Source organism: Limanda limanda, chromosome 2 (genome assembly GCF_963576545.1).
Source record: "Limanda limanda chromosome 2, fLimLim1.1, whole genome shotgun sequence".
Lineage (NCBI taxonomy): Eukaryota > Metazoa > Chordata > Actinopteri > Pleuronectiformes > Pleuronectidae > Limanda > Limanda limanda.
Genome location: NC_083637.1, coordinates 5628435 through 5646592, shown reverse-complemented (window position 1 = coordinate 5646592; position 18158 = coordinate 5628435). Strand labels below are relative to the sequence as shown.

The 18158-nt window shown below is 43.0% G+C and overlaps 1 protein-coding gene across 1 annotated transcript in view; it reads right to left on the bottom strand.

The window, feature by feature from the left end:
* The window catches only part of LOC133015718 (protein sidekick-1-like), a 280020-nt gene that overhangs the window by 80185 nt on the left and 181677 nt on the right, over window positions 1-18158 (bottom strand). The window contains exons 14-22 of the mRNA XM_061082987.1: window positions 16606-16708; window positions 13168-13343; window positions 10019-10102; window positions 7948-8142; window positions 5512-5628; window positions 5175-5342; window positions 4644-4746; window positions 4356-4529; window positions 541-677 (exon numbers count right to left, since the gene is read on the bottom strand). Coding sequence (XP_060938970.1) covers window positions 541-677; window positions 4356-4529; window positions 4644-4746; window positions 5175-5342; window positions 5512-5628; window positions 7948-8142; window positions 10019-10102; window positions 13168-13343; window positions 16606-16708 — 1257 coding nt within the window. The remainder of the gene's footprint in view (window positions 1-540; window positions 678-4355; window positions 4530-4643; window positions 4747-5174; window positions 5343-5511; window positions 5629-7947; window positions 8143-10018; window positions 10103-13167; window positions 13344-16605; window positions 16709-18158) is intronic.

The following is an 18158-nucleotide window of genomic DNA, read 5'->3' as shown; positions in this document are numbered from 1 at the left end:
GAGCCAGGTGCTCGGCTGTGCACGTAATGTTTTCGCCGAACCACTTGTCCCTTTAGTTTACAGCCGGAGAGAGAGTGGCTCTGCAGCCGTCTCCCTCCTGTCTCTCTACCCTCCTCGGTCCCGCTCTCATCTTTCTCTCCCCCACCTCTCCTTCTCTTTTGACAGAGAGCCAGCCTGCTGTTAAAACATCTGCCGTGGAGAGAGTGAGCGACAGAACGAGAGGGGGAGGCGTAACGAGGGAGGGAGGGATGGATGGATGGAGGGAGGGAAAATAAGAGTTTATTTATAGGGGAACCAGGATGAACATTTACACGGCAACACCATTCTCCATATGTCTGCCTCTTGTAAATGAGTGTGTGTCAGTGCCTGGTAGACAGCAAGTGTACAGCTGTTTGCCGCTTTGCTGCTCAGGGACTAGAAGAATGAACACACACACACACACACACACACACACACACACACACACACACACACACACACACACACACACACACACACACACACACACACACACAGACACAAACACACACAGATACGTACTGTTCTCCGATAGCTCCAGCAGGTAATACAGAAGAGGGGAGTTTCCATCGAAGGGGCGGAGCCAGGACAGGTGGACGGAGCGGGAGTCGGAGTCGTTGAGCCGGGCCGTCAGGGAGCGGGGGGAGTGAGGCAGCTCTCTGAGAACAGCCAACACAAAACAACATCACATGAGCTTAACAGACATTTCTCCAGTGAATTCATCAGAACTGAGACTTAAGAGGAATAGTTGGGCATGTTACAGTTTTGCCAAGAATTAGATGAAAGGATCTGAGCACTGAACAGGAAGCTAGAGGCAGCAGCTGGTTAGCTTAGCATCGTACAAAGACAGGAAATGGGAGGAAACAGCCGAGCTCTGTCCATCCAAAAGAAACAAAATCAAACCAATAGCATCTCTACAGGTTTTAATTAGGACGAAAGGAAGTGTTAACACCTGTTGACACCTATAATATAATAATATTCCCATGGTTACAACTAACAACCATAGCAGTTTCATTGAAAAATGTAAAACCTATACGTCTATTTCATGGTTGAAACCAGTGGAGAAAGCAGAAGGAACAGTTTGAACACACAACTCCCAGTAAAACCACAACTACTCATTTTCACACTTGATATAAATAGTTTTTTCTACAGATTAAATCAAAAGTGATGCATAACTTGTAAATTGTGCAAGTAGATGTATTTTTACTAGGGCTGGGCAAGTTAACTAGTTAATTACGAGTTAACTCATCACTTATTTAACTCAACTAATTATTTTATCTCGCATTAACTCAGGTTTGATTATTTATTGTTTTATTGTGAAAGTCAGGCTTTTATTTTGTGAAAGTCTGTTGCTGACTGCTGCGGAACCGGAAAAAAGAAAAGAATTGGCGGATAAACAACCATGGATAAGGGTACGGAGCTTTTACATGACCATTTTCATTTTAAAGTCCTTCCAGACGGCGGAGTCGACAGAACCAAAGTAATTTGTAGCCACTGCCAAGGTGAATTTTCTTATCACCGGAGTACTTCCAGTCTAAAATATCACCTGAATTCAAAACACACAGTTGAAATCAGCAAATCACTCAACGAAACAGCGAGCGGAGCGAGGCTTCGGCAGACTACGTTAGACGCAGGGAGGAGTATAGTTTTTCATAACGAAGAGGATAACATTAATGCCCTGGCAGTGGCATTGAGCTTTAACTTTGTATTTACTTTGATAACATTGTTAAGTTGAGATTTATACTGAATATTTTATTTAACTGCTACTGTATTAAATGCTGATGTTAAAAGTTTTTGCACAACAAATGTTATGGCACTTTCGTTCATATGGCAGAACATTGAAAATAAAATTGCGCTATACACTACTTTTTAATTCATTATTGGATTTTGCATATACAAATGCGATTAATCGCGATTAAAACTTTGAATCGTTGCCCAGCCCTAATTTTTACCTTTAGACCAAACCAGAACTGATTCCAGTCTTTTTGTCCAACTAGTTTCAGCTCTTGATTTATATTTCCGCTGCCGAAGTGAGAAAGTATCAATTTCTCATCTAACTCTCCACACGGAAGCAAATCACCATATTTTCCAATGTGTGAAACTAACATAAACTATAAACAAGTCTGTGAAAATGTGCCAAGACGTCTCATCAGACTGATATTTGTTGCCTGTGTTTTGCTTTTCTATTAGATGTGTGTGGTAGAATAATGTTGGCACCGACAGTCCGGGACCAGTCCCAGTGGATGAATACCTTTTATATATATCTCTGTGGTTTGCCTATTTTTTATGCTGATATTTTTCCCCCTGTAGGTTTGCTGCACATATCTTACAACATCTATTAAAACCAAAATCCTCCAGACACTTGGCCGTCCCCCTGTGAACGCTTGTGCATCGCTGCCATGTTAATAACAAAGACAGCAACACAGATATATTCATGAAAGCAATGCAGAGTGTCCAGACGTTTGATTAAACTGAATTTAGTGGCTCATAACTCTGTTTAAAAAACAGTTGGCCTGAAGGAGGAGAGGAAAGGGAAAGCAGATATCAGGTTCTCTCTGGGTGAAGGTAATAATAAGAGTGAGGATATTACCAGAGAACATAAAAGATCAATATAAATATATTTACACTGAAATCTTGATGAAAAACTAGGTCCCTTGAGCCCATACTGGCTGCATCTCATATTCATAAGCTCATCAATTATTACTTATTAATTATTATAATCAATGATGTGTGAGTATCCAATCCGAGGGGTCTCCTCTTGACAGACCGCAGCCTCAAGTTTCATCAGAATATGATGCGTCAACGCTTGTTTTTTGTTGGCGCTGCTTTACATTTTTAATATTCATGTGTTGAACATGTCAGAAAATGAGGAAAACAGAGAGAGAGAGAGAGAGAGAGAGAGAGAGAGAGAGAGAGAGAGAGAGAGAGAGAGAGAGAGGAACGAAGAGGAAGAAGCAAGTTCGGCAGAGAGGGAGCGAGGGGAAATGAGAATGATGTTTTCTTCTCCGAGCTGACATGATTGTATTAATTAATAGATGAGCTTAGTGAACGTTAGAGCCGACACCTTCACGCAGCAAACGCACACACAAACACACACAGACACACACACTCACAAACACATGGGTGGGTCTTGTGGGAGCTGAACCAATAACCTGCTGGTAATTAGTCTGTCTCCTCAGATGCCGGCGTCTGTTACCCTCTGTGACCCGTTGATACTGAGCTAACGAGAATGTCAGTCACACGCATTCACACACACACACACACACGCAGACACACACACACACACACACACACACACACACAGTCGTACAGGAAGCCCTTCGTTCCCCCACATATTTTCTGCGGAGCCCTAATCAGAGATCCGCTCCCTCCCTCAGAGTTTGACACATGCAACCTCTCGTCGTTCTATAATTTATAAGGATTCAGACTCATGTTCTCTCTCTCACGCATCCTGCAACTGCATTAATATATCATAAGTGCCTTTTTATAAGTATATTGTTCGCGTACACATTTATTGACACATGCCACCACCTGACACTCCTGTCACAGTGGCTGTGTGACGTCTGAGGAGCGGCTGCTCTCTCACACTCACCATGTGGATGCTTCATGAACAAGTTTCACACTTTAAAGATGGAACCCGGCTCTGACTGCGTGCACATGTCACCTGATCACAGATATGACCTTACACTGATTCTAATAATAACTCGCATTCAATTGCCACATTCCCACACTTTGTAGTTTTAATTGCATTGACAAGTCTTTGGGCGAGAGAGCGTCTGCTCACTGATAGAATGTGGTTATTATTGGATTTTTTTTCATTAGGCTGCAGTGTAATAATCTGACAGTAACACTTGCAATGCAATGTGCCAAATTACCTATCTGCAGCTTTTCCTAAATTACGTTCTGCAGAGTCAATCACTTTTTTGTTATTTTAACGCTCGACCCCATCGAGTCCTCTCTGCCAATCACAGCTGTGATTTCAATCACTCAGATCGCTCGCTGGGGATTGGTTGATTTCCTTCTTGATTGCTGTGCAAAAAGTCAAAGTGATTTTTGTGTCCAATCAAAAGGAAAGAATAATATCTCCCTTTGTATTTTTTGGATGAAAGCCTGCTCTGTATTTGACTCTACGTCATAAATACTGATGGAAATGTAAAGCACAGGATTATGTAGAGAAGAAGAAGCAGAATAAGAGTTGGATGAGACTGGTTAATATGCATCAGTGGTTAGCTTATCTTAGCATAAAGAGTGGAAACCATAGAGCGTGTAACGTGTTTCAGGCAGAAACGCCAATGGACACTTAGCTCCCGACATCTCACAGGATTCTTTGCACTCACATGACTTCCAGGCGCGCAGAGTGAGAATCGTTGCCGGCCTGTGATGTCACCGTGCAGGTGTAGTCCCCGATGTCACCTGACCACGTCTGGCCAATCGTGAGAGAGCCCTGGCGCACAGCAACACGGGCGCCACTGCTCGGAGGGACTGGTGTACCCCCACGATCCCACTTGAAGCTACGACAGGGAAGTAAACAAGTTCTTTATACTGAATGCATCCACTGCACATGACACATAGAGAATCAGGTGTTCATGGGATGAGTATTCATGTAATAACGATAAAAAAGTGACCTGATATTGACTCTGGGGTCATATGTGGCGTTACAGTCCAGGACAGCAGTGGTTCCCTTGATCACACGCTTGTCAGTCGGAGGCACAGAGATGATTGTGCGTCCTGAAAAAAGACCAAAGAGAAAAAGGAAAATAGAGGTGGGAGAAATGTAAGAGTTTGAATTAGTTTGATATTCTCCTCTGGTATTAACTCATTCAATATGTGCGCATTTAAATATCTGCTGCTCCAGAGTAATTCGACAGTCTTTCATCTGAAGCTGTCAGGATGTAAATACAAACACAAGGCAATCGATAACTTTACCATAAGTTTATCAATCATCCCTTCACTCGACCAATCAGATGATTATTTCACCATTGCACTGGTCCACCGCATCAATAACCAATCCCACGGCGGCTCACTAGCCTCGGCTAATGCGATTGGACAGCAACTGATAAATTACTGTTCCACGACTTCTGTTTGAGTCTGTTTAGTAAATGTATATCGAGCAGTTTAGTGTCGTTTTTTTAGTCGGTGAGCATCGTGAGTCTTACGCCACACGGTGAGCGCCGCCGTGTGGTTGATGCTGCCCTCGGAGTTGGAGGCGGTGCAGGTGTATTCTCCCGAGTCCTGGAAGCTGACTGGCTGAATCTGCAGCCCCCCCGACTGCAGCTGCGTGAACCTGGGAACCTGCACCGAGCCGCTGGCCAGGACCTGCAATCCTACAGAGAGAGAGAGGGAGAGAGAGAGAGAGAGGGAGGGAATTATAAAAACAGCCTTGAGGTGGAGGAAAGTAATTAAGACATTAGGCGTGTTTTTAATTACAAACACAGGATGTTTATCAGAGTCGGTGTTCACAGCGTGTCTCACGGAGCGGCTGCTGTCCGTTACCTTTCCTCCAGGTGATGGCAGGTTTCGGAGCGCCGCTCGCCTGGCAGGTGAACAACGCCGTGTTGCCATCGGTTACTGTTTGGTCGAATAGGGGGGAAGTAAATGTCGGGGCCACGCCTGAAACGCAAAAGTGAGAGAGCGTGAGAGGAGAAGAAGAGACGGGTGAGGAAGAAGAGAAGAAGTTGATAATGAGGGAGAAGACAGAAGAATGGAGATCATGTCTACTGTGATCAATGAGGGTTTTATTCGTTATTTGATAGAACATGTTTGTGCATGAATGTGGAAGGTGGAGGTGGGAAAGCTCCATGGAGACTTTTTAATTATAATCAAGCGCTCACTAAACACAATGTGACAAAAGAGACAAATATAACTTTAATTAAGCAGCTAGAACATGAAGAAAACTGTCGAGTGAAGTCAGAACATTGAACTTGTTTTTTAGAATGTTTTATTATCGTGCTGCCCAGAAAAACTCACTTTCTAAAACAAACAGCATAGTAGGTGTTGGATTTTCTAATTAAATCTCTTCTGACTCTTTGACCTGCAGCCTCTCATTCCTGTCAGCAGCAGCAAATGTCTGTTTACAGGTTTACAGAGAGTTCAGTAGATAAATGAAATTGTCTATTTCGAACAATACAAATTATTATAATCAGCACACACTTGGATAATTCATTCAAAGTTCAATTTGGTTTTAAAGCGAGATGCCAAGCAATCATTGACGATGAGGATTTCCTGATGTACTTGATGGGAAACGGCATATGATGTGTTTTCTGACGCCCTAAAGACCCAAATGATCAAACTGAATAATTGAAAAAAATCACCTGGAAACTGATAATGAAAAGCATAGATTATTCTTTGTCGTTGCAGCCCTAAAAAAGAACTAGAGCGTGAATCAGCTCATGTAAAGAAGCTGACACCGACAAACAAGGGAGAAGAAAAGCAAGTTCAGTCGAAGCGTTAACTCAGACAAATGAGAAACAAAGTGAAGGAGGAGAGAAGGAATCAAGACAGGGAGGAATGAGCAGGTATCGTATATTTTGAGGAGCCGAGAGGTGTCGATGATGGTGAAGTTGATGCTGAAGGAAGAATTCTCCGCAGACCCAGAACTTGCTTGTACAGTAAAAGTTTTATTACAAAGTTCACAGATCAGGACGGACTCTAGAAGTCCGGAGACATCCACCTTTTTAGGAGTCGAGCCCACATTATATAGAGAGGTTGCGACCCAAGGCAACACAAACGTCCCAAATCTCGTGGTTCAACAGGACATAACTGCGTGTGTCTAAGCATATAATGTAAATTAAATAGTGTATTCATAAAGACATGCCTCATCTCTAATGATGATGTCCCATGTTCTATACTCATCCATTAACAGGTCAGTGATCATTTCCCTAGAGGAGAGAACTAACTAAAAATACAAGGAGGAGTTACTGAGAATCTTAAGATGAGGGCTGCTTACTAAAACATGTGATTCTGGTTCATACCCAGGTTACAGGGATCTGTTTAGCTGAATTTACCACACAGGGTCTATAATAACAGTGCTGCTGCAGGTGTGTGTATTGATTAGGGTTGCAAAGGGGCGGAAAGTTTCCGGTAAATTTCCGGCAACTTTCCGGCAACTTTCCACGGGAATATTAAGATCGGGAATTTTGAAAAAAAAAACAACTATGCAAATTAAACGCTGAGCCATAAAAACACCATTAAAAACTCTATTTTAAAGATGTATGGAATGCAGCACACGCTGCATGTTGAGTTTCAACCCTCCACTGTGCATTCTTCCATCACATGCACAGATAACTCCCAGCATCCTTCACTCTACAGCAGGGCTATTGAGGCCTGCTGTAGTGTGCAGGACTAGTCAGGTAAGTTTCAATGATATTACTGGGGAAAATATATTAGCATGCTGATTGAGGATTGTTCATCTGTTCATCTAGCCTATTTCCATACATTTATCCATCAATTGTAAAATATGTTTACAGACGATTCCAATTGTTTGGCTAACTATTTATATCTCTGGCATTGCATTAGTGTTTTTTTACAAACTTTTTTCTCATCTTATTCTACAGAACAATGCCACGTGCACTATCTCATGTGTGGAGACACTTCACCCCATCCAATGTAGAAGGAAAGGCTGTGTACATTTGCAAATACTGTGCAAAGACCTATGTTAAGAATGACACAACGATGCAGAAGCATATAGTCAAGTGCCCAAAGTTTCCTCAGGGCTCAAATCAGCCTATGACAAAACAAAATGTTTATATTTATGTCTGTATATGACAAGGTAAATACAGTTAGTATAAAATACCCACAACATTTCCAGTTTATTCCCGTTAATTCCCGTTAATTCCCGTTAATTCCCATGGAAAGTTTCCAACTTTGAATATTTCCGGAATTTTGCAACTCAAGTATTGATGTTTGATTGGTTGTGTGGGACGGACTCACTGGAGACGAGCAGCTGAGTGTGAGTCTGCGTCTCTCCTGCAGCGCTGCGGGCGAAGCACTGGTAGATCCCTCCGTCTCCCGGCTGCACCCGGCGCACCGTCAGCCCGGCCGCCGCCGTGACCTTGTACCTGGGGTTCGCCAGTTTGGAGAGAGGCACGGCGTCCTTGTACCACTCTATCCTGGGCTGGGGAACACCTACGCATGTGAAAAAACAACACAAAGAGGGAGAATAATGTCAGCTTTTCCCTTAATAACAAACCAGCTGACCTCAGTGCCGAGCCGATCGTTCAAACTCCCACGAAAAACAGCCTCACACACGCTTTCCTTCACGGTTCTCCACTCGCCCTATAAATATGCATGCGGGCATAATGACTGCTAATAATATATTGATCGGAGGAGGTGGGTGGGAGGGTAAGGGTGGCAGGAGGGGCCAAAAAACAATCTGAATAAAAGATGGGGGACAGAGCAGCACATTGAATATCTACAGAATCAGCAGCCACCTGTCTGACATGCCAGATGTGACAGGCAGGGGGCGCGTGCAATTACTCTGTTTCAACCTCCGAGTGTGTGTGTGTGTGTGTGTGTGTGTGTGTGTGTGTGTGTGTGTGTGTGTGTATGTGTGTGTGTGTGTGTGTGTGTGTGTGTGTGTGTGTGTGAACGAGTGGGAGTTTGAGGGAGAGATGAATTTCGCACTTTTTTCTCCATCTGTTGGTGTCAAGCTTTTCACCGACACGTGTGAAATATTCTCCCGACCCCCTCCTCGTCTCTCTCTCTCTCACTCCGTCACTCCACACTCGATCTGTCTCTTCTCCGTTCACTCACTCCTCCTCCCGGCCTCCATCCCTCTCTCTGTCCGTACCCTCGGGCCGCCGCTATTTAATTACACTGCCACTGTATCAGATTACTGAGGAGGGACATCAACTCGCTCCCAGTGGGTGTCAGAAAAGAGAGGCAGCATGTTGCTGTTTTTTTTTGAGTCCATCTCGGCTCAAAACTGTGTTTTCATGTAATCCATTTAAAAACAAGAGTCACGAACAAGAGCAATTTTCAGGCTTGGTTTCAGCATGTTAATCTGCTCCCTGCTCAAGAAGCCTTCGAACCAGATATACACTTCCTGAATAACTTCAAACCTCAGCATAATGTGATTTGAACGGAGTCACCTTGACGAAGCCGGAGAGAGAACTCCCGGCGTCCGTGACAAACTTTCTCACGTTCGCTGCACAGTTATGAATTCATTGTGTGAGGAGTCGCCACAATCAGTTCAATGAGCCGTCTGACTTTTAACAGCAGCAGGGTATAACCACCCCCCCGTCCTCTCACCTTTTCATCATCAACACTGTGAAAAACTTTGAGGAGACGCCGTCCTGATGTGTGTCCATCTGTACAATTCATTATGTCTCACCCTGTTCTCAAGTTCCCAGGGAAACCAACCAGAACATCAACTAGAGGAGGACACACAACTGTGCACTTGTACAACTTTAACATCCACAGTAGAAGGCAGTGGATACAAATCTTTGCTGAATTCTGCCGGCCTGCCGAGGATGTTAAAATTGTTAAGGATGTTTTTAACGTGCCTCCAACGCTGGCAGGATTTTTCTCCTGAAGAGGGTGGAGCAAGATGATGTCATTAAAAAGACCACCTGTCAAATCTCATACTTCTATTTGATCTATTTGATGTTACAGTTTTCTAATTGCACAACAAACATCTAATTTTCTTCTTTCTCTCCACTGCAGAAAAGGTTTGAGTCAAGTTTAAGACACATGATGTTTCACGTGTGTCAGGATTTATTCCCTCAGTCTTTTTCCATTTGCACTTAATTGTTTAATTTGATTGATTTGTCAACTTTTCCAACTTGGGGAAGAATTAACTTTTCTTTTTGCAACATTGGATATTTGCTTTTAATTCCATGTGCAATTTGAATCATTGAAAAGGGGATGGGAACACAGACTGCCATATTTTCTCCTCTCCTTCTCTTGAGGAGCAACCTAGTTAATTTTAAACACACTGAGACACACACACACACACTGAGACACACACACACACACACACACACACACACACACAGTATACCTGTAGCGAGGCAGGGGATATCTACGCTCCGGTCCAGCTCAGCAAAGATCTTCCTCTTGGGCTGGGCGCTCAGAGAAGGCGGTTCTGTTTGAACACAACATTCAAAGCGTTGGAATAAAGCAGTGAAATATAGAAGAAAAACACTCAATATATGTATAGAATAACTTCTCAGACAAACAACAAACAGCAACAGTCTCTTTCCTGGGAGCAGCATGTCGGAACTTCTAATAACAAGGACCAGGAAACACGTTTAATCATTAAACATCTGGGGGGAAAGAATCTCAGAAGAAGAACTGGGAGGATTCATTCTGTAGCAGAGGAGTCAGGACTGCAAAATAACAATGGGTCCCCCCCCCCTTTGGCCCTGGGTATCCTCAGTGTCACTGGGGGGGGGACTTTCACAGAAACACACATTCCCTGGATTTGAATGCGAGTATTTGCCTTTTGGTGTCTTACTCTTCTCCTACATGTGATATCAGAATTACCTCCTCTTCCAAACAATTGTTAATATTTAGTGAGAGATATTGACACCACAAGCCCAGAGAGGGTGGAGAGGGTGGAGAGAGGGGGGGGTGGAGAGGGTGGAGAGGGTGACACAGCAGCTAATTCATTTTCAGTCTGGCATCTGTGGAAAAAGTGGCTCCCTACAGAACTGGCACCTGTTCGCCTGAGAAATGACTTTGACGAAAATGAAATGTCCAGTGAACGCTCTAAATAATGAATGTGCAAACTGGGTTTTCACAAAGATGGAATTCTTACTGAAAGAAAAGACCTGTTTTTAATAGAAGTTTCACCTCTGTGCCCTTTTCCTCTCCACACGTGTAACAAGAGGAACCATGCAATAATAATGTTTCTGACACAATGTTGGAATTTTAATGCCGCTTCATTTTAAATGGTTTTGTTTTTGTTTAAAGCTGGAGTTTGTGTTCTGTGGTTTCAAGGTTATGAATCCGTGGAGATGAGATCTGCAGACTGAAGACTACATGGTTTGGAGAGAGGAGCCAAAGGCAAAGTAAAAACCAGAGCATATCACTTGAAGTTCTATTTGCTTTGTGGAGTCCTGCCCTATGAATTAAAACAATTTGAATGGATAAGTTAGAATTGGATTCGCACTAACTGGACCTGTATATATTTACGCCTCAGCGATTATCTTTCAGTGTTGTGCAGAGCTTTCTCTGGTCGGGAATGTGTCGCCAAGCCTTGGAAAAGGTAGATTCAATTTGGTGAGGGCAAGGTTTAGGGTTAGGCAATAAAAAATTTAAATTAGTTGAGGTTAGGATCCAAAGCCCTGAACCGATTTTAAAGAGTTGAGTTGCAGCTAAATTCAAGTAATTAAAGAAGTTAAGAGAACATATTATAAAGTAGGTTTTTTGGGGGTAAGAACTTTATCTGGCTGTAAATAAACGGTTTTATATTAAAGGTTCAGGTTAGAATTTGTGAGAACATTTTGGTTGTGGTTCAGGATTAGGGTAATGGTTTGGTTATTGCATTTAGTTGTGATGTTTCAGGCTCTTATGACTACGAGTGTCCTCAAAACTCTGGAATGACAAGAATGTGTTGGAATGTGTTGGATTGTATGTTTGTGTGCATGAGGACAACAGCTCTGCAGACTCTCATGTCCCTGCAACATTTATTCTACTTGTCTACAAGTTATTTTACAGTTTGCTGCCAACTTTTAAACCCACATGTATTCCCATCTCCTATCTCCATGTGCACGGTGGAGAGTGTTTTCCTTTTTAACAAGAGAAGGAGAAGGCGCTGAGCGGAGGACAGGAAAACAAGAGATGAATAACAGCCATGTGGCATGACACCGATAACACAGAGACGTTAATCCCCTTCAGTCAGGTGAGTGCGAGGACCTAGACGCACAAATACAACAACACACATTCCGCAGCGTTTGGGTGGTTGTGTTTGGAGATTTGAGTTTTCCTGGATATTCTGCTCCCCGGCTGCAAAACAAAGATGGAGAACAACAACAGATATATTGTTTCTTGTTGGGGTGCAACGGTAGTCGTCTGTGGGGGGTGCAGGCACGAGCACGCGGTGTCATACATATTCCGATTAGCGGATCAGGCCAAAAAAAGAAATTAAATTGAATAATGAATGCCTTTGAAGCTCTTCCTTTCTTTTACACAGACACATACACTATTCTGTTTAGGAATCTGGTTCCCTGCATCAAGGTCTGTTGAGCCCACAGCAGAAAGCACATCAGCACCAACGTGTTCATTAGCTCCTCTGATACATGTATGAATGCAGGCCTGAGCCGTCCTGTTGGCCTAATGAAGGAAGATCACGTAGAGAGAAGGGAGGACAAAGAAAGAGAGTGGTAGAGAGTGAGGGGGAACAAAAAGAAAGTGGAGTATCAATATTTAGGGGCGGTTCTTTTCTGAGAATTTCACAGGCATGGGTAGTTTGCTCCGACGCTCAGAGAAGATCAAGAAGACGCTGACGAACTGGAAGAGGAAAGTTTCACTTCATCAATCAGACGCTCCCTCCCTCCCTCCCTCCCTCCCTCCCTCCCTGGCTGCATGTATGTTGTTTTCTATTTACACACACATATCAAGTGGAGTTTCAGTGCTTCCAGTGTCGTCTTATTGATTTGTGTCTCCAGGGAGAAAAAAACTCATTGAGCTGCCGGCGCCGAACGAGCATGTGTGTGTCCGTGGTGTTGTGTTGTGATGAAGCGTGTGAGCGTGTTGTGTGTGATCACACGTGGGCCAGTTCGTGTGCACCTGAACGCAACAGTTGTTTCTGACAGGGACGGAGGGTTTATTGGTGAATGTGGACAACGGACTCGGCTCGGGGGGGCCTGCAGCTGACAGCCAGCGCCTGAGGTTCTCACAGTCACACATCCCGGAGAAAAGGAAAAGAATAAATGGAGGAATAAACAGAAAGCAACTGTGCCTGGAGCAGAAAACATGTACAAGGAAAATACAGGAGCGGGTTTAAAACGTGGATTAATGGAAACTGTTTACACCATTTTTCCTGATGGGTCGGGTCTACCCAGGGTAATCATGTCAGGTGTGTGTGTGTGTGTGTGTGTGTGTGTGTGTGTGTGTGTGTGTGTGTGTGTGTGTGTGTGTGTGTGTGTGTGTGTGTGTGTGTGTGTGTGTGTGTGTGTGTGTGTGAGTGATTGGCGTGTTCCTCACCTATCACAGTGAGGTGTGCCCTTGCCTCCGCAGGTTTGGCAGTGCTGTTACTAAGCAACGCTTCACAAACATATAGCCCAGTGTCAGAAGACGATGGAGCAGGAAAAACGAGCCGACGCCCACTGGTCAGCCGACGCCCATCCCGTTTCCATGACACCACGAGGCTGTCCACCGGCCTGAGAGGAGGAGGAGAGAAGAGAACAGATGAGAAACAGATCAGAAGAGAGGAGAAGAGAGAATTGTGGAGAATCGCACGAAAGGCAAAAGAGTGACAGAAGGCAATTACAACATATTAAATCCATCAGTTTACGTGTCAATGAGGCAGGAAATGAATGATGACAGTGAGCACATCAGAGCCGTCAGCTCCACTCAGCATGAAGGAGCTTCACTCAGCTACTGGGGACGTTGAGGAAAGGGACATTCATGAAAAAATGAAACTCTGTTTTTGGATAAAACAACAGTGAAAACAATTCTTTTGAGACTCTGTGTTTGAGAGAAAATAGCATTAATAAGGCAAAACCTCCTTTCAATTGAAGCTCTATGTCTTTGGTGCATTTTCATGAAATAATCCAATTCTTGGAAAGGAATCTGCATTAAAATGTTCAACTGACTTATAAGGAAAACAGAGGATTAGGTCATAATCAGGAACTGGAACTCTCCTCCAGATGTGTTCTTTTCATGCCAACATAGGCTTTACTTCAATTATGGGATTTGTACACAAAAAGCAAAAAATAAACAAAAACATCAATCTCTAAATGTCTCTGACTGTGGCTGTGGATCAGGGGTAGAGTGGGTCGTCCACTGACCAAAAGGTCTGGGGTTCGATCCCCGGCTCCTACATTACCCATGTCGATATATGCACATAACTGCACGGGATGAATATGTCTATCTATTTCTGAATAAATCCTTTATTATATCATTATTATGATGATTATTAATTTTGTTGTTATTATTGTTATCACGATTGAATTAAGCTCAGTTCAACTAATACAAAGCTCAATACTATAAAGTCAGACTTTCATTAGGACACAGTTCAGAGATCCCCGGCTCCTACATTCCCCATATCGATATAAGCCTCAAACTGCCAGATATGAATGCGCCGGTCTATTCCTGAAAAAATGTTTTATTATATTATTATTATTATGATTATTAGTTTTGTGTGAATTAAGCTCAGTTCAACTGATATAAATCTAAATACTATAAAGTCAGACTTTCATTAGGACACAGCTCAGAGATCTCCAGCTGCTTCCTCCCTCAGATGAAACACCTGGAGGTAAAAACAAAGTTGAATGGAAAAACTTTATAAATTCACTGCGAGGCAGATATGTCAGAATTTTAACTTACTTACTCAGCGAATCCCGTCCACAACAAAAGACTCTGAGAGTGGAAAGCAGATTTGGAGCTCTTGATATCAGGCCTACTGGCGCCGCCTGTTTTCACTCAGACTTCTAATTATTTTTAGTTCTTTTACCAGGACGGCGCTGGTGCATCAGACTGGAAGACTTGATGGTTAATGGATCTGGAGAGGAGATTTGATTTCTCACTCCACATTCTTCCAAAACTCCTGTGGTGAAGTTTGTCTCTTCCATTTGTTCTCAGGCTACAGAATTATCTCTGTGGACTATTCTTCAGCGGCTGCCTGTCTGATATCAGAACTGCTCCCTGAGGAAAGGATCGTCCCTGGTAGAAGAAATACAGGAGACGCTGGGCTGATTTGTCTGCAGCTGTCAAACCAGTGCAGCAGCTTTACAAAGACCAAATGATTCGGTGTTGAATGGAAAAAAAAGAGACAGCTCTCATGTTTCTCTCTTTACCTTAAGTGCTGCCCACTGGCCAAGAGCTCAGAGAGAAACAAAGGGACTTCTGCTCCTAGTGAACTATCGGCCTGATGAACTCGGTCTAAATAACTCACACTAACAGAAGAGCAGAGCTTCTGCAGGTTTAAACGAGTCAAGTAGGAAACGTACGAAGGAATATCAGAGTCTACAAATTCTATATTACTTCACCATATCACCATAATTGAAGATAAGGTGTATTTGCTGAGTAGAGAATAAACCTTAGTGTAATACGTTATCTCACAAACTGCAGAGACAGTTGGTTTTCAGGGTCTTTCTCTGTCCTGCAGGACCCGAGTGGTTTCAGTTTATCAGTTATGTATTTGTCTTATTGGTTTAACAACAAATGGTAAAAGGTGTATTTGTATATAGAGCTTTATACCACTGGGAGTTTTACAGTGCAGTGTTTTGCTATTCATCCATTCACACACACATTCATTCAGTGTTTCTATGGACAGCAACTTTTCTATGACAGTGAAACAGCCATCAGGGGTATATTGGGGTTCAGTTCTGCCCAGTTACTCCCAAGTAACTGGGAGGAGTGGGATTGAACCTCCAACCTTCTGGTTAGAATATGACTCTTTACCTCCTCAGCAACCAAAAAACAGCGTTCTAATCTGTATCATTGAGAAATGACTACAACACACAGAGTCAATACAAACCTTACATGCCACCAAGACATTTCACTTTAACATAAAATAAAAACTAATTTGACATACGATGGAAATAGCCTCACATGACATTCAAATAATTTAATTTGAGACTTTTTAAGACTAAAATACTTTTTTAGTCAAGAAGATTCAGAGTTTTTATCCTCCTGGCTGCGTTTATCTGTTCAAAGCAAGTGTTTTAATTCACAATGAATCATAACAAACATTAGCAAGTGCTACAATTACACATAACCATTCTGCATTCACGTCAACCTTATGACTAATATACACAAATAAGAGTCTGTTCCCAATGTGTTAAAGACAAGTAACAGAGGGATGAGTGGAAAATTATATAGTTTCTATAAACAACTCTTTCCCAGTATAAACACGTTTGTCCTCATGAGCCGAAGAGTCCTGACGACATTTCTAAGATCCAAGTTAAAGTGTGAGTTTGGGTAGGAAAAGAGTTAGAAGGTGCACAATGAATTGAGTGTGTGTGAGTGTGTGTGTGTGTGTGTGTGTGTGTGTGTGTGTGTGTGTGTGTGTGTGTGTGTGTGTGTGCAAACAGTATTTGGCATGAGCCTATGTAAATGTGTGGGTGTGTTTAGCTTCTCTGCTGATGTCAGATGGGACGACTTCTGTTTAAGTTAACTTGGTTCTCGTGTGTGTGTGTGTGTGTGTGTGTGTGTGTGTGTGTGTGTGTGTGTGTGTGTGTGTGTGCAAGTGTATTTGTGCCAGTGTGTCTATACACTAATTCTGGTGGAAGAGAAATGCTGAGCAATGGGTTTATGTGGTGTCCTCTAATTGTCCTGGAAGAAAACAGGGCTGTCGAGTGAGAAAAGAATTATTCAATGCTTGTGTGTTTATGTGAGTGAGCTGTGTGTGTGTGTGTGTGTGTGTGTGTGTGTGTGTGTGTGTGTGTGTGTGTGTGCGTGTTCATAAAATACATTTACCTGGCATTAGCAATGCACTCCAGTGTAGCCTCACTCCCGGCCACCACTGTTGTGTCTTTAGGTCCAATCACGATCGCTGGAGCCAAAAGCTCTGACTCAGGATCTGTGACAGAGAGAGAAAATATGAGAGGTGGTTTAGCTCATAAATCACACTCGTGCACACACAGCAGCACAATCTGGAACTCAGTCCATAATAGTCGCACTAACACACACACAGACACACACACAGTTGCTGTACCTTTTCCTGTGTGCACAATCTTACCCTCGACTATTCATCATGATACTTTTTCGAGCAGACCCCATCACAGTGTCCACAGTGAAAACACATTTACCTCGATTTGAACCCTGAGCTGTTTCTCTGACTAATTTTAGAACCGAGCCAAACGTTAAACAAGCGGTTCTGCGGGACAATGGGATGGATTTCTGCCATGTGAGAAATGTTACTCGGGAGTCTCTCAGGATTCAGTCTCCACAGATCTGATACAAACTGCACTGAGCTTGTTTTAATATCATTGAAGCAGCGTTTCACACGTTGTGGCTCAAAGCGTCGCCTGGACTGAGCCGGTGCTGTGACGCAGATAAACTGAACCTTGCTGCAAAACAGACGGAGCAAATCGTCTGCACCCCCCAGCCATCTGTGGGTCAATACTCCCTTTGTTTGTGTCTTTCACTTCAAAGCTGAATTGTACCAAGTAACAAGTTTTTTTTCCTTTTGTCAGCGTTTTTTTTTTGGAGGATGCGGCCGGTTTGTGTTCTGGAATCATGGGGACAAAAACTACACAGATCAGATCCCTGTTCAACCAGGTGATCGACCAGTACAGTGTGAAGACTGAAGCCTTGACTGATATGAATATGAACACAACGTACAAGTATGAGTCTGGCTTGACACTAACTAATTCACACAATGGAAATATCAGGATTTCAGGAAGATCCATTTAAGACTATTTAAGACCATTTAAATGTTTCCTATTAAATAAAATCTTCAAATCTTACATCAGTTTTACCCAGTACAATAAAATCATACTTCAAAAAGATAAAAAGTTGTTTTTAAAATCAACATATGGCAGTTGCATGACAAGGACATTCATTGACATAAGACACACACACACAACTCAAACTGGTCCTTACAAAAAGAGAAGTGCAAGTACACACTCTCCCACTCAACTGTCTCGACAGAAGTGAAGTCATTTATGGAAAACAGAAAAAGGAACAGGAAGTCATAGTCAAAGTCTTTATAACTCTCACGTCCTCTTTCTCAACTACACACACACACACACACACACACACACACACACACACACACACACACACACACACACACACACACACACACACACACACACACACACACACACACACACACACACACACACACACTTGCATTCTCATTGACTTCCATTTATTGTGGACAGCCTAACCAAAGCCTAACCACGACCTCAGAAATGAGGTTTTGCCTCATTAGGACCAGGCTTTGGTCCCCATGAGGTCTAATACACCTGATAAGATCAGTTTTTATGCTGTAACAGATGCAAAAGAGGTAACAAAACAAGTTC